General features: G+C 38.8%; 1 protein-coding gene across 3 annotated transcripts; it reads right to left on the bottom strand.

Moving 5' to 3' along the window:
* On the bottom strand, nt 1–12,341 carry LOC125247161 (alpha-2-macroglobulin-like). 3 transcript variants are annotated; one of them, XM_048158379.1, is made up of 33 exons: nt 12,196–12,341; nt 11,717–11,897; nt 11,430–11,595; nt 10,750–10,802; nt 10,635–10,655; nt 10,307–10,472; nt 10,114–10,198; nt 9,806–9,932; nt 9,587–9,707; nt 9,364–9,473; nt 9,112–9,282; nt 8,795–9,040; nt 8,507–8,719; nt 8,270–8,419; nt 6,956–7,087; nt 6,737–6,827; nt 6,168–6,321; nt 5,749–5,974; nt 5,552–5,678; nt 5,353–5,474; nt 5,227–5,278; nt 5,065–5,148; nt 4,803–4,979; nt 4,538–4,613; nt 4,195–4,351; nt 2,696–2,770; nt 1,873–2,035; nt 1,603–1,796; nt 1,298–1,510; nt 1,070–1,188; nt 567–756; nt 360–465; nt 1–238 (listed from the first exon to the last, which is right to left on the bottom strand). In XM_048158379.1, exons 1-33 carry the CDS (start codon nt 12,276–12,278, stop codon nt 198–200), a joined length of 4,392 nt encoding a protein of 1,463 aa, XP_048014336.1. In that variant the 5' UTR covers nt 12,279–12,341; the 3' UTR covers nt 1–197. The 3 variants fall into 3 exon arrangements, 2 of the variants coding, with proteins under 2 accessions (XP_048014336.1, XP_048014337.1); XM_048158380.1 differs by having other exon boundaries at nt 6,752–6,827; XR_007180024.1 differs by lacking the exons at nt 1–238; nt 360–465; nt 567–756; nt 1,070–1,188 and having other exon boundaries at nt 1,369–1,510; nt 1,873–1,986.
* Between the last annotated feature and the right edge of the window lie 1,627 nt (nt 12,342–13,968).

Here is a 13,968-nt window from a genome sequence, read left to right as displayed (position 1 = left end):
TTGTTTTCATCACTTTTATTAATCATATGCATTGAGAATTCATTAGTCAAGTTGGCCAAAAACTGATTTGGGGGTTTGTTCAAATTTGGGCTATTGGAAATAATTTTGTCCAGGATAAAGAATAAACTTAATTAATAACTTAATTAATAATTTTAAACTTTAGAGTGTTCAAACATCTTTGTCATGGCTGATGCACTTCATTCACAGTGGAAGGAGTACTCTGCCTCTGACTGATCACCTGAAAGAAAAGGAAGATGTTCACATTCATACAACAATGGAAACCTGTACAGGGAAAAACTCTGAATAAACAATGTGCATCACATGATCAAAACATTCAACGCTGGCATATTAAATCTTACTTGTTTGGTAGTAATCATACACTTTGACCACAGCTGGCTTGAGATTCTTCACTGGAAGAACCCGTTTCATTTGTATCTGGTAATTGATTGGAATATTTCGTGGGATCTGCAGGAGTAAACAAACTCATCAGTCATGGACATTACAGATAATATGTTGATGAATCAATCTAATGACATAAAGTCATATGAATGTTGCTGTTCTCTCACCTCCTTCAAATAAACTATGAGATGATCATTTTTAGAATCGACCCTTTCCACAAGTGATGCATATATTCTGGAAGAACTTCCAAGCTGTGATGAATCACTCAAACTCACAAGTGATGTCTCAGCTGTGAATCCAGATAAGAGTTTAATATCCACAATGGCCATGTTAGTCCTTTCCTGTAGACCATCATATCTGGAAAAGAGAAAATGAAAAGATATGGTTCTTAAATGATAAATTTACAAATAAGTGAGAACAAAAGCCAGTTTTTGACAGATTAATCCCAGAAGGAGCATATATAAGGAACAAAACAGGGCCGAGATACAAACCTTGAGGAACACCGGAAACAACGGTACGATGTTGTTGCAAAGATACTTACAGTCAATAGAATGTTCAAAAGGAACCATCAAATTAAAGTGTTACCAAAATATTTAGTAAAGTTTTCTTTGTCAGTAAATATTAAGTTCTAATCATGTTCTTGTCTTTTGACGAACACAAATGTTCTTACTTGACAGTGAACTTCAAAATGAAATTCTGTCCCAATCTTTTGCAATCTCCCTCAATCTTAGCATCAATGCTCAATGTTTTAGCTTCAGTAGGAGTGGGAATGTTATAGAACTGGGCCATCTGAGAGAGTCAACACAAACAAATACACATTCATAAATCATCTCACAGCAGAATAACCACAAAAGAGAGAAAGTGAGTATGAGTAAATGAAGCTGAACACACTACAGACCTGCACAGACACACAGGTCGAGCCCTTCACTTCAATGCTGTATTTGGCTGGAACGTTCTGCAGCTGCTTCTCCTGGTACAGTAACTTGTTGTCCTGATTGACATCAAAGTGGTGAGTGTCTCCTGCTGACTGTACAGTCACTGTGCTGGAGCTGTCAGAGCTGAACACTTTGGTGGCGTACAAAGACAGAGCCTGAAGAGCCACCACTGTGTCCTGGGAAATAAATGTGTTCAGTAATGTCACTTTTACTCATTCACACCAGCACATTCAGCAATAGTGTGTTTGAGTGGAGACGTTTGAGTAACCTGTGTGGAGGAGAATCCTCCATAGGCATTCTGCTGCTTCACAAGCCAGCTGACAATCCTGTTAGCATAGCCAAGATCAGCTGTGGTGACTGAATCTGCAGTGAGAACGGCTAGCAGCACATATGAGCTGATCTCCACTGCCAGAGACTCGGAGTCATCAGCAGATGCAGACTGAGACCAGTGGAGAAGAGACTCTAAAGGACAAAAGACACACATGTACAATAGTGCAGTCATAAAAGACAACAAAGTCATCAGAAACAAACCTCTTACCGTCTGAAATAGCAACTTCTTCCAGTTTCTTGAAAAGCTGCTGTCGAGTGAGCGTGTCTCTAGCCAGACTGAAAGTGTAGGCGAGCAGAGCAGTGGTGTAAGTGTTTCTGACATCTGCAATGACAGACCTCAAGCATGACAAACCTTCACTGATGACAGGATCCTGTGACAAAAAACGAAAAGAAACAAACACTGTGAGTGTCATTTTTCTATGAGTTTATACTAGGGCAGCACGTTTTATTGCACGATACGAAAAATAACATTGATATAGTGCTTAAACGCCATTCTTAGTGTTCTAAGTATGGCTCCAAATGCTAATCTATCTGAAAGCACTGCTAGTTTGAGTCGCTTATAATGTACATTTGTAGACATGAGAAGCATTTATTAACATCTTGTCCAACAAAAGACAATATTTAATAACACGTTTTTACTCCAAACTCACTCCATAACGACAGTTGAGCATGTGAGATGATGTGTCTTCTTACACAGAATAAGGCAGTCGTGTGTTTAATAGTCATGTTTAATCAATCAAAGCATTACAATCTTCTGTTTATTCAGCTACAGCAGCGATAATACAGGATTTCCTGGAATGACGCGTGTTATCTACTACCGCAGCAGGACATATTTGTAGTTTCTGCACAAGAGCGCCCTCTGGCTTTCAGATGGAGAAGCATTTACTACTGATCACAGAGCCGTACAGCTCTGACAAGCTGCACATAAAATAATCGCAGCCTTTGCCAAATTGCGTGCGATAAAATTTGCAATAAATCGTGATATATTGTGCAGCCCTAGTTTATACTGTGTTTCCTGTAGATGAACTTACTGTGACTGGAGTTTCCAGTTCAAGCAATGATGCAGTAATGTAGGCAGTCATGGTTGCCTCATCATTGACTCCACCCTGCAATATATGGGAAATAAAGGATAAATAAAGCAACACACTGAAACGATTAAAGGAAAGTGTATCTAGACAAACTTTGATGTTGGCTTGAGAAAGTCTTTGGGCACTATCATACACCCTGCACAATGCGGCGCCAGGAGCAACGCAAGTATTTCTTGCTAGTTTCAGTCCGGCACAGTTTCAGTCATTCCTGGAATACATTTCCCAGAATCCTCCCTGCCAATCACCTGCACTCACATTATCTGGACTATTTAAGCCACTCACATCCTCACACACTTTGCGTGGTCTTGTATTCTCCTGTTGCAATTCTGAGCGTTAGCTATCTTGTCTGTCTGCCTGTTCCTGATTCTGTCTGTTCCCTTTGTACGATTCTCTGCTGCCTGCCCTTTGGACTATTTGCTCTGCTTTGGATTTACGATTGTTATCTGCCAGCCCTGACCCATTGCCTGTTCTTTGACTACGATTCTGCCTGCTCTCTGCCATACCTGTTTGCCTGGGTCTCCAGCGTGGGAGTCGGACGCTCTAACAAGGAGGCTAAAGGCTGCAACCTCCAGCGTCAGTCGCTAGAGCATCTCTTGAGATCAGAGGAGGTTTACCCCCGTTACATTAGTAATATGTGCCTATATGCTTCTGCTTATTACACACACAGACACACGCAGCAGCACACAAACATGCCAAATATAATAGTCAACATTTGAAGTGGATCAAAAAAGTTTACTTTAATGAAAGGTTTTGATCCACTTCAAATATTGACTACTGTATTAAACACAAATTACTCATTAAGAGAAAAGGGACAACCTTGTTAGACCATGCGCCAGGCGCACTGATCATTTTTCCCATCGTTAAACTGGCAAAAGTGGATTCGGACACGCCTTAACTGCACTTGTGCTGTGCGCTTCAGACCATGCGCTTAGATCATTAAAATAGGGCCCTAAATGGTCTTATAGATTCCAGGTTTTCTAGATAGTTACCAGGCCATTTCTAGGTGGTTGCTATGGTGTTCTATATATATATATATATATATATATATATATATATTGTTACAATACCTAGGGTGTATAAAGCACACGACGAGGAGATAAGATACAAACAAGTCTTTTACTAGATAATCCAACTGGAGAGTACAGGAACAGGACAGGAACAAACACCAAGGTACACACGAACGACACCCGACAACTAACTGAACAGATACAGAACCTTAAATAGACAGACTGATTAACTCAAATGACAGACAGCTGTGATGAATGGGATTAGTGTCCATGGATACTGATTGTGGCGGGAAACTAGAACAACGGAACATGTGACAGATAACAGATGACAACAAACTAACTGAAAGTCCATGTGACTGTGACATATATATATATATATATATATATATATATATATATATATATATATAGATAGATTTCTAGATGTTAACAGACCTTCATTCTGTTGTGGAACAGTCTTCCCTGTTGGAGAAAACAGCCGTCTGAATCCCGTCTGTTTATTAACCATTCCTTTGCACTCTGAATAATGTTTGGATCGATAAATATGTATTTCTGTGCTCTGCCAAAGGACCTCAGCACAAAGGCAGTCAACCTGATGGTGTGGAAGATATAATTCAATTCAATAAATCATTCTATTCATCACAAATCTAAACACAAATCATTTGAACTGAGAGACACATTTTTAAATGTGTTTTTGTACCATTTTCTTAGGTTTGTTACTGAAGATTACCTTGATATTATTTCTGTTTAACAAAAGAAATAGTGGAAATATATTTACCATGTATTCCCATCACCATTACCAAATGTGCTGTATGATCCATCAAAATGCCTGTAGTTCATTTGTCTCTGGTATCCTGTTTAGTGTGATGATGGTTAACACTTCAACAGTTTGTTTGGGTTGACTCAATCAATGTGTCTGATAATTTAACTTTACTGAATGACATTCAGGTGTGTTAAAAATGTGTAATTTGGTATATAAAAAAAACACAATCTCAGTATTTTCTTATTCTTAGTATTTTCTTGACATGGTTTATGTCTCTCACCGCTCTTCAGGAAGCCTGTGGCTGTCTCTCGGATGGCTGAGGTGAGCTGCTCCGTGTTCTCCAGATACTGCAGTATGTAAATATTGGGAGAAAGAACAGCCATGTTTTGTTCTCCACAGCCGTACGGCATCCGTAATAATCCGTGAAGATTCCTCAGCGCCCGACCCAATATGTCTCCTAGAAACCATTTCCAAATAAAACTCACTACATTTTATAATCCAAACCTATTCTCCTCATTTCTGCTTGTATTTGTTAATGTTACCAATGACTGAAACAGAGGATCTGACTGATCCCTCTATCACATCTTTAGGGAGGGTCAGAGCCACTTCCTCTGAGAGAGTGTCACCTGTGAAGAGGCAGAAACACATATCAGCGATGATCAGCAGAGTAACGCTATGATGTTAAATAGAGTCTGTGGACTTACCCTTTGGACACAGTAACCAGCTGTGAGTCTCAGTCTTTTCAGTTCCTTCCGCCTGCAGCATAAAACAATCACATCAACACATCATACTGACAGAAGCAGCATTAAAGCTGTTTGATGTGCGCTGACCTGTACGAGCAGACTTCGTGTGACCGTGTCAATGCGTCCTCTCTCTGGGACGCTCACGATCTCATTGTCACACACAGTCTGGGACGCCTCTGCCTCCGCACTGACAGTGATATTCAAGACTCCTGCAGCACAAGACATGTACATGAAGATGCAGCAGACACAAACACTGAGAAACAACGATTCAGACTGGAAAACTCACCAAGAACAGAAGGACTGAGGATCCATTTAAAGGTTTTTCTTCCAGCAGCACATAGACAGGATGAATACTGATCATCAGAGGAGGCTTTGAGAGTGTAGTCTGATGAAGGAGCTGGAGTCACTTTAACCTGTCAATCAATCACACATGATTAGTGGCATATTGGATATGATTTGATTAGACTGAGTCTGAAATCTCACCATGATGCACTTGGACAGATAGTTGAAGACAGTGGCCTTCAGCTCAAAGATCTCCCCACGGATGATGGAGTAAGGCAGAGAGAGCTCCAGGAAGAAGGGCTGGAAAACTGTCAGCTGAGCAGGAGGAGCCAGACCCAGACCTTCGGAGGACAGACAGAAGGCCTCCGTCTCCCAAGAAGTGATGGTGTCAGGAACCGTGACAGGAATCTGAGCTGATCCAGAGTCCCTGTGGAGGAAATACAACAATAGGCATATTTGATTCTGCCATTGTTTCAACACACAGATGATTAAAAAAACTGATTCAGAATCTGCAAAGCAAGCAATGTATTTTCTGTCCTGTGGTCGTGATGGGAGATGATGTATTAAAGATGAGTAATAAGATAAATGTGATGTTAAATATACGATTACGCTTCACATACCCCACTTCAACAAGTTCCCAGATCCAGGTTTCTGGAAAGACGGACCGAACCGTAACTACTGGAGAATCTCTGTCAGTGGTTATAAAATCACCAGCACTAAAATCAGGTTGCAATGAAAAAGACACTTGTGGAGGCAATGGAGCAGGAGCTATCTCTGGAAAAAAGTGATATTTTATAGTTTTATATTTTATGTATTTGAACAGCACCTCAAAATAACCAAGTCTATATCAGTCATATATGAACAGCAAATGGAAGTTGGATCATCTTTCTAATATACATTATTTTATTTTCATATACTGAATTATTTTAGTGTTATCAAAGTTTTCTAGTTTCAGTTTATTTAGATTTTAGGGCTGCCAAAGTTAATGTGTTGATTTTATTTTACAAAAGTTAAATAGTTAGGTTTTTTTTACCAACGATAACTGATTCAAAGTTAATAACCCCAGAAAATCCTTTGTCACATCACTATAATTGAGTACAAATTGAACAAGTCTCACAATTTTATTTTTTGAAATATATTTCATTACTAACACATACATATTTAAACATTAGAGCTTGAATTGTAATACCAGTACATGATGTACCTAGCGTATAGCCACTGTATGACAGACACCGAGGGAATCGCACAACCAAATTTGTTGCCATCTTCAATCCCACTCTCTGTCAAATGGAAAAGATGAACCACAATAAAAGCCAAGAAAATTCAAATTACTTTTAATTGTCAGTATAGTCAAGGGGGTGCATGTGCAGTATTTACTCTACTAATCATCATCTACTGCACCCGTTACCTTCAAGGATTCATAGGCTTTGCCTGTCGGCACACGTTGATGGGGTCTCATGTGCAGACACTCCTGCTCCTGCTCATCTTCAACAGCGTAAGGAAAATCTGACCTCGATTGCACTGGCAGCAGGTTGAAGATCTGTGACGGGACCACATTCACACACTATCAGTATGATTTCTAAAAATTCTACACTAAATAAATCATGTATTTTCCAACAAAACTTTAAATGCATTCTGGTGAGAAAGAATGAAGATTAATGTTAAATCTGCTGAGAACGGATGTCAGTTTAAACACTGATGGATCAGAGCAGTAATAACTAAAGTCTGATTCACACTGTCACAGTTCAATACTAAGGGCCCCATATTACACCCGGCGCAATGCAACGCAAGGCGCAGCGCAAGTGTGTTTGCTAGTTTGCGTCCGGCGCCGTTCGCGTTTTCCCATTCAGCGCCACGTCCTTAAATTAGTAAATGCATTTGCGCCAGTTAGTGCGCCCATGGGCGTGCTGGTCTAAAAAAGAGGTGTGTTCAGGCGCATTGCTATTTTAAGGAGCTGAAAATAGACTACGCCATAGACCAACTCAAACCTGGTCTAAAGTCTCAAGTCAATGGCGCAATATTTTTTTGTTAGAGCGCGTTGGTAGAAACTGCGCCTCTGGGCGCGTCCACAGTGCGCGTTGACTTTGCTTATTACACACAGGGATGCGCATCACACAAACATGCCAAATATTAAAAACAAAAGGATTACAGTGTAAAAGAATATTATTGTGTAGGCTACATAAATATAAAAATGTAATGATGAATACTCATTGCGTGTATTAGAATTAGGCTACCTGTTTTCAATTCAGCCTATTACTACTTATAATGATGAACGAAATTGGCTAATTAATTGAACAATCGTGCCAATACACACACATATGTATTAACTGACTCATCGCGCGGAGCTATTTGAAAGCCTGCATTTGCAAGCCCGCTTTAACTTCGCGCACGAGCAGATCGGTTTCTTCGCTTGAAAAGCGTTCAGCTTTTCCGCCAACAAATTCCGCCATGTAAATAGCAATCCGCTATAGCGCGAGCGCATCTCGCTCTTAAAGGGAATGGGAGATGACACTCTGATTGGTTTATTGAACGTTACGCCCATTACTCATTAAGAGAATAGGGACAACCCATTTCAAAAATGTGCCCCAGCGCACGGACCGTTTTTCCGTCGTTAAAATAGCAAAAGTGGATTTGGACATGCCCTGAGTGCACCTGCGCCATGCGCTTTACACTTTGCGTTTAGATCGTTAAAATAGGGCCCTAAATCTTTAGGCATCTGCACCTTGTCAGTATCCAGGCGTTGTCCAGACTTCAGGATCAGGATGCTCTGATCTATAGCACTGAGGCCACACAGCGAACCAGGCTGAGCTGAGAGCTGGAGAGTGTTTTTCTCACCAGGAACTGCTTTAGCAGGAGAAAACTGCAGAGACACCTGTGACATACAGTGAATAGGCTTTATTTTAGAATTGAGTCAGTAATACAGTTTAAAGAGGCTCATTTCTAAAGCTACAATACACACCTTGTTTTTGAAACACTTTTCAGTGTCAAAATTTCTGCTACCAGCAACAACATCTTCACTGGGCAGAACACAGTACGCCAGAATCTGCATTACAGGAGACAGATATCCACCAACAGACAGTTTGAATGACACCGTGCCTCTTGCTACTCCATTAGAAGATTTCACTTCAACCTTCTCATATCCATGATGAACGATCACTCCTCTGGACAAGACCTGAAACAGGCATCCAGTTATCACTGTTAAACAAAAACATCACTGTAAGAATGAACATACTGTGCATGTTCTCACCATATAGACAATGTCAGTTTTGAAGTCTTCAACTGTCTCCCCAAGAAACGAATACTTGATGGTGGCTGTAAACTCAGAGTCACACTTTAATGGCTGCTTAGTATTCTCTATAATCAGTTCACTTGTTGGATTGTGTGGATATGGAACAGGATATGCAACAGGATGGAGGAGCTGAACTGTTTTTTTATCCGCAGAGATGTGAGGCCTGTTGTGGTCATAAAAACGCCCCCCTTGATAGACACTTGCCTGGATAACAAAGAATCACAAATAACTCGTGCAATTGAACACAAAAGAAAAGTGAACACAAACTCTCTTACAATTAGGTCAATATCCTGTTCAGAAAGACTGGATGTATTGAGAGAGAAGCTGGCCAGTCCATCGCTGTCTGTCGTGAGATTTAGGAGCAGTTTTGAAGTCCAATGTTTATCCTCTATAAGATAAACCTGTTTGTTTTGAATTGGTGCGCCTTTTAAATTTGAGAGTTTGATCTGTTGAAAATAAGGTTTTGAAGGAATAAATGACAGAATAATTCTGTACATATCAATGGTGTTAAAGAGAGACATACTTACTTTTCCTTCTATAACTGATCCATGTTCATATGTTTTGGGAAGGTCAATAAATGTGACGTTACCAATTTCATGAGTGAGAGATACAAATTTAGATTGTCTCATGGTGATCTCTGTAAATAGTAAAAACACCAAAATAAGTATTTCTTCAAATAAGAGTAAAACATCAAAAATGAGAAATTCAATAAATGTGGGTAATGGGATCTGACCAAATCCAACAGCTCACCTGTTCCTTCTTCCGTCAGCACTGCCTCAACATGAAGGGAATTCTGCAGGACAGCCTTTAGTGTGGTGTTCAGAAAGACTGATGTATCTAAGGTATGGATGGCACAGCCTGTCTTTTTTATCTAATTATAATGAATGAACACAAACATAGCATACTGACTAATTAATTGGAGAAATGGAGGAAAGACAATGCACTATTACTGCGTTTCAACTCATATACCTCAATGGTTTCCTCTAAACACACTGAAGTGATTTGATGGAAGTAGTAAAGAAAATGATGGGACTGGGAATGATCACGGCACACTTTCACCCATGATTTACCAGCTACGGGCTGTCCGTACGTGTATCTATGAAAAAGGTACAAGCAACTGATCTACAGCCCAGGCTTGAGTTAAGCATCTGATATATTAGGATGGGTGTTACAGTAAGTAACTGATTTAATTATCAATTAAATCAAGCAACTTAATTGTGCCAAGAATGGACGAACACAATGCTCTCTTAATGCAGGAAATAAAATAAACCACTCACTTTCCGCAAACCTCAATTATCAGTTCCTCTTCTTCAAAATTTAATTTATTCTGGCTTTTTACAGTAACTTCAAACTTAGGCAAAACTAGAAGTCAGAAGGCAGAAATCAGTAGTCAAATTAGATATTAATATTCAAACATATTATTGAAATTCTTCCCACGCAACAATGCAATCATTTGTTTTTATGACTTACCATACTTTTTCACCTCAAAATGATGTGAGATCATCCAGTCACTAATAAAAGCCTTCAGTTTGTACATGCCTTCACGGGCCTCGGGGTTTAATTCATAAGAACGCTGCAAAATCCACCTTGGTGAAGAAACATTTGTCCATTGACCAATCCGGTTACCTTTACTGTCCTGTTTAATACCAAAGCCACAGTGCAGAGATTTAGTAACATCCTGACTATCAATGAAGAAATGTTTAATTAGCCTACTGAAAATGCAATAATTGCAAAGGTAATAGAATCAGATTTGAAAGGTGTGTTTGTAATGACTGCACAGACAGTTTTGTGTTCTTACCTCAAGAACCACTCTACTATACTGTAAAAGAGCAAAGAGTAATTAAAGATTAAAAGCTAAAAATGTGTTTATTTATTAAACGTGTATTCAACAATGCAAGATAAACACATCAGACCTGCTGAACAAGGGGTGCAAAGTTTGTATCCATGGAAACAACTCTGAAGTTTACTGTAAAATAGAAATGTGTATTAAAGAAAACTCCACTTTTGACGTCTTCAGCTCTTATGTAAGGGACAGTCAGTCAATATTTCACTCAATGACTGAAATGTGTGTGAACGTAACCGTATTAAGGACCAAATACAGGGTTGACAACTGCATTCTGCTGCTGGGTGAACATGTCTTTTGCTCTGTAGGGCTGTGGCTCTCCAGGAACTAAGTTAGACACCCCTGGTCTATAGCATCTCTAGATTTCATATAAAATAAAGTCATAGAGATACTGATATCAAGAGATTTACTTCATCAGATATTTGTAATTACAGTATTTAGGCTGAATAATGTGAGGGGATTGTTCAAACACACACTAGATGACCAATTCTCATGTTTCCAAAGCTCCTCAAACTTATCTGCTTCCCTTGTCTTTTCTTCTGCTCCTCTTTTCTGTGTAAAAGTGTGAAATACATGTGTACTTCATACTCTTTCACCATCTGCTGGTTTGTGCAACATTTGTCATTTTTGACCTATGGTGAAACATCAGCTCACTGCATGACCATAACGTGCTTTACTTGATGTGTATTAGATGTCAGTGACACCAGCATTATTTACTGAGGTTTAGTCTTTGAAGCATTCACAGCTCACCTGTCTGTCCTGGATTATAGATGGGTTTATCAGTCTGGATAAAGGTCAGAGGATGGATAAAGGTCAGAGGCTTGAACATGACTTTTCTCTCTTCGGTCATATTGAAAGCCTTTCCGTGAAGTTCTACCTTTATATTCTGCACTGATTCTGCTTCGACCAGAGGAACCTGATGAGAAATTATGTACTGTATTTACAACCTGCCATCACAAAAACTAGATGCATTATGCTGAAACGAACATATTCGATTATATTGTCATCATCTTGGGCACATTTTGTTGATGGCAGACCTTGAAGTTAAAGCAGCGGTGAAACTCCTCCTCGGCTTTCTCCTGCAGCAGTAACGTGCTCTGGTTTCCATGAACAAGATGAATGTTCATGACAAGGCTTTCATTGGGCTTGAGAAGACTTGCACACAGTTTGGCCTCAGATCCCGACTCAATCACAGCAGGAAATGTCACCATGAAAGATCTGTCCAGACACAATTATCATACAATATTGCCTGTGTAGTTAGATACATTAAGAAATATAACAAAAAATTAAACTGGGAGCAAAAATCAATGATGAATCAATTATGAGTCATGTTATACATGCCTTAAGTTGTGTTTCAAACAGCAAACCTCTACTGTGCAACACAGATCAGTTTAATAAATACAGGAGAAAGCATCAAGACTTATCTGACACAATGACTAAAGGTATACTACTAATTTATCACACTTAGAAAACAAACCATGTCTGCCTTCCTCAGCAGAAATGGTTAAAGACTCACGGCCTTGTTTGTCCATTGACACATATCAGGAGGAAAGAGAGCAGAAGAAACCCTTTCCAACAGCAGCTCATATTCAGAGCCATGATGACGAGCGATCATCCAGGTCATGAGATCAACTGGACCGTCTCTTTTAAAGGGACTCTCATGCTAAAGGAGGTCCTTCAAAACATCTGTATTGATCATCTGATTAATGATTCAACCATGTAGGCAATGGAGTTCAAAAACCTGTGCTAATATGCAGTTTGTTAGTTTGTCCAAAAATTCATTTGTGATGAGTTTGATAAATACAAATGGGCTCAGCTCAAGTAAAAACATGCAAAAGCTTTACTCCTGACCACATAATTCAGGGTTGAACTTAAAGGTTGAACTTAAAGGAACTTAATGTTAGAATACTCAAGAATGTAAATCTAAATAATCAAAATTATTTTATTTGCAGTCAAATTTATTTATTTATTTATTTATTTAAGGATAGCCCCTTGAGATGATCCATCTCTTTTTCGAGGGGGTCCTAAAGCACAAGGATAGCTGTTACATGTACAACATCACAATACATCCCACATTATACAATAAACACATAACAAAAACACATATCCAATAAATGACTAACAATTGTCCTGCTTAACACGTCTCCAACCCTGTTCCCTCAGAATCCTCACCTTTTAATGGTGACAATCTCTTTTACATTGGATAAACATTAAGTCACTGTCCTTTATAAGATTTCACATAATTCATACAGGTTATTTGGTATAAATTATTATAACATATAAATACTTCTGATACATATACAAGATAGACATTCATCTGTAATAAGAATACCAAACATGGGAATAATGATATTAAAAACATTTATAATATGGCACATCAATAACAAGTGCAAGGCATATTTAAATAGAAGTATAATGAGGATTTATACAGTTGTAATGTCGTTAGAGAACGGAGAGCAGCTGGCAAATTATTCCAATCTGACGGAGCCTTAAAGCAAAAGGCCTTCTTTCCAGTTTCTCTTTTAACAGAAGGAACTCGAAAGAAAGGAGATGTTAAATTTCTAAGAGCATATGAGGACCTAAGTGGTACCAAGTATTGTTTCAGATAATAAGGAAAATCATAATAAATGCACTTAAAGATTAAGATTAACCAATGGAATGTTCTCCTTTCTTTCGGCTGCAGCCAATTAAGAGAGTTATACATTAAGCAGTGATGAGTGTTGTAATGACATTTTAAAACAAATCTGCATAGTGAATTGGTTAATATGGTTATAGGTTAAAGAGCGGATTCTGTTGCATTTTGATAGATTACATCCCCATAATCAATTATTGGCAGAATAAGTTGCTGTACTATTCTTTTCCTAATCGTTTGTGTAAAGCTATTGATTGATCTGTAGAGCTGACCAAGACATGCATGGACTTTTTTAAATATATAATCAATGTGTGGTTTAAAGGTAAGTTCTGGGTCAACCCACACCCCCAAATATTTAAAAGAGTTTGTGCTTTCGAGTTGTTTTCCCTCTGATAAATATATGGTATAACACCTTTAATAATTATGTTAGTCTCTGAAGATTTACCCTGTACCATGACAAATTGTTTTCGACAATGTAGATACGAATTGAACCAGAGCAGTACCTCTCTGGAGGCACCAATTGAATAAAGCTTGTCCAGCAAAAGATAGTGGTCAACAGTGTCAAAAGCTTTGGTGAAATCTATAAAAATTGCACCGGTAGACTCCTGCTTATCAAAACCTATTAAGATATCATTGGTGAGATTAAGTAAAGCTGTT

This window comes from Megalobrama amblycephala, linkage group LG15 (genome assembly GCF_018812025.1).
Source record: "Megalobrama amblycephala isolate DHTTF-2021 linkage group LG15, ASM1881202v1, whole genome shotgun sequence".
In the NCBI taxonomy this organism is placed as follows: Eukaryota; Metazoa; Chordata; class Actinopteri; order Cypriniformes; family Xenocyprididae; genus Megalobrama; species Megalobrama amblycephala.
Note: the sequence above shows the minus strand (reverse complement) of the source record. Positions and strands in the feature narration are given on the sequence as shown.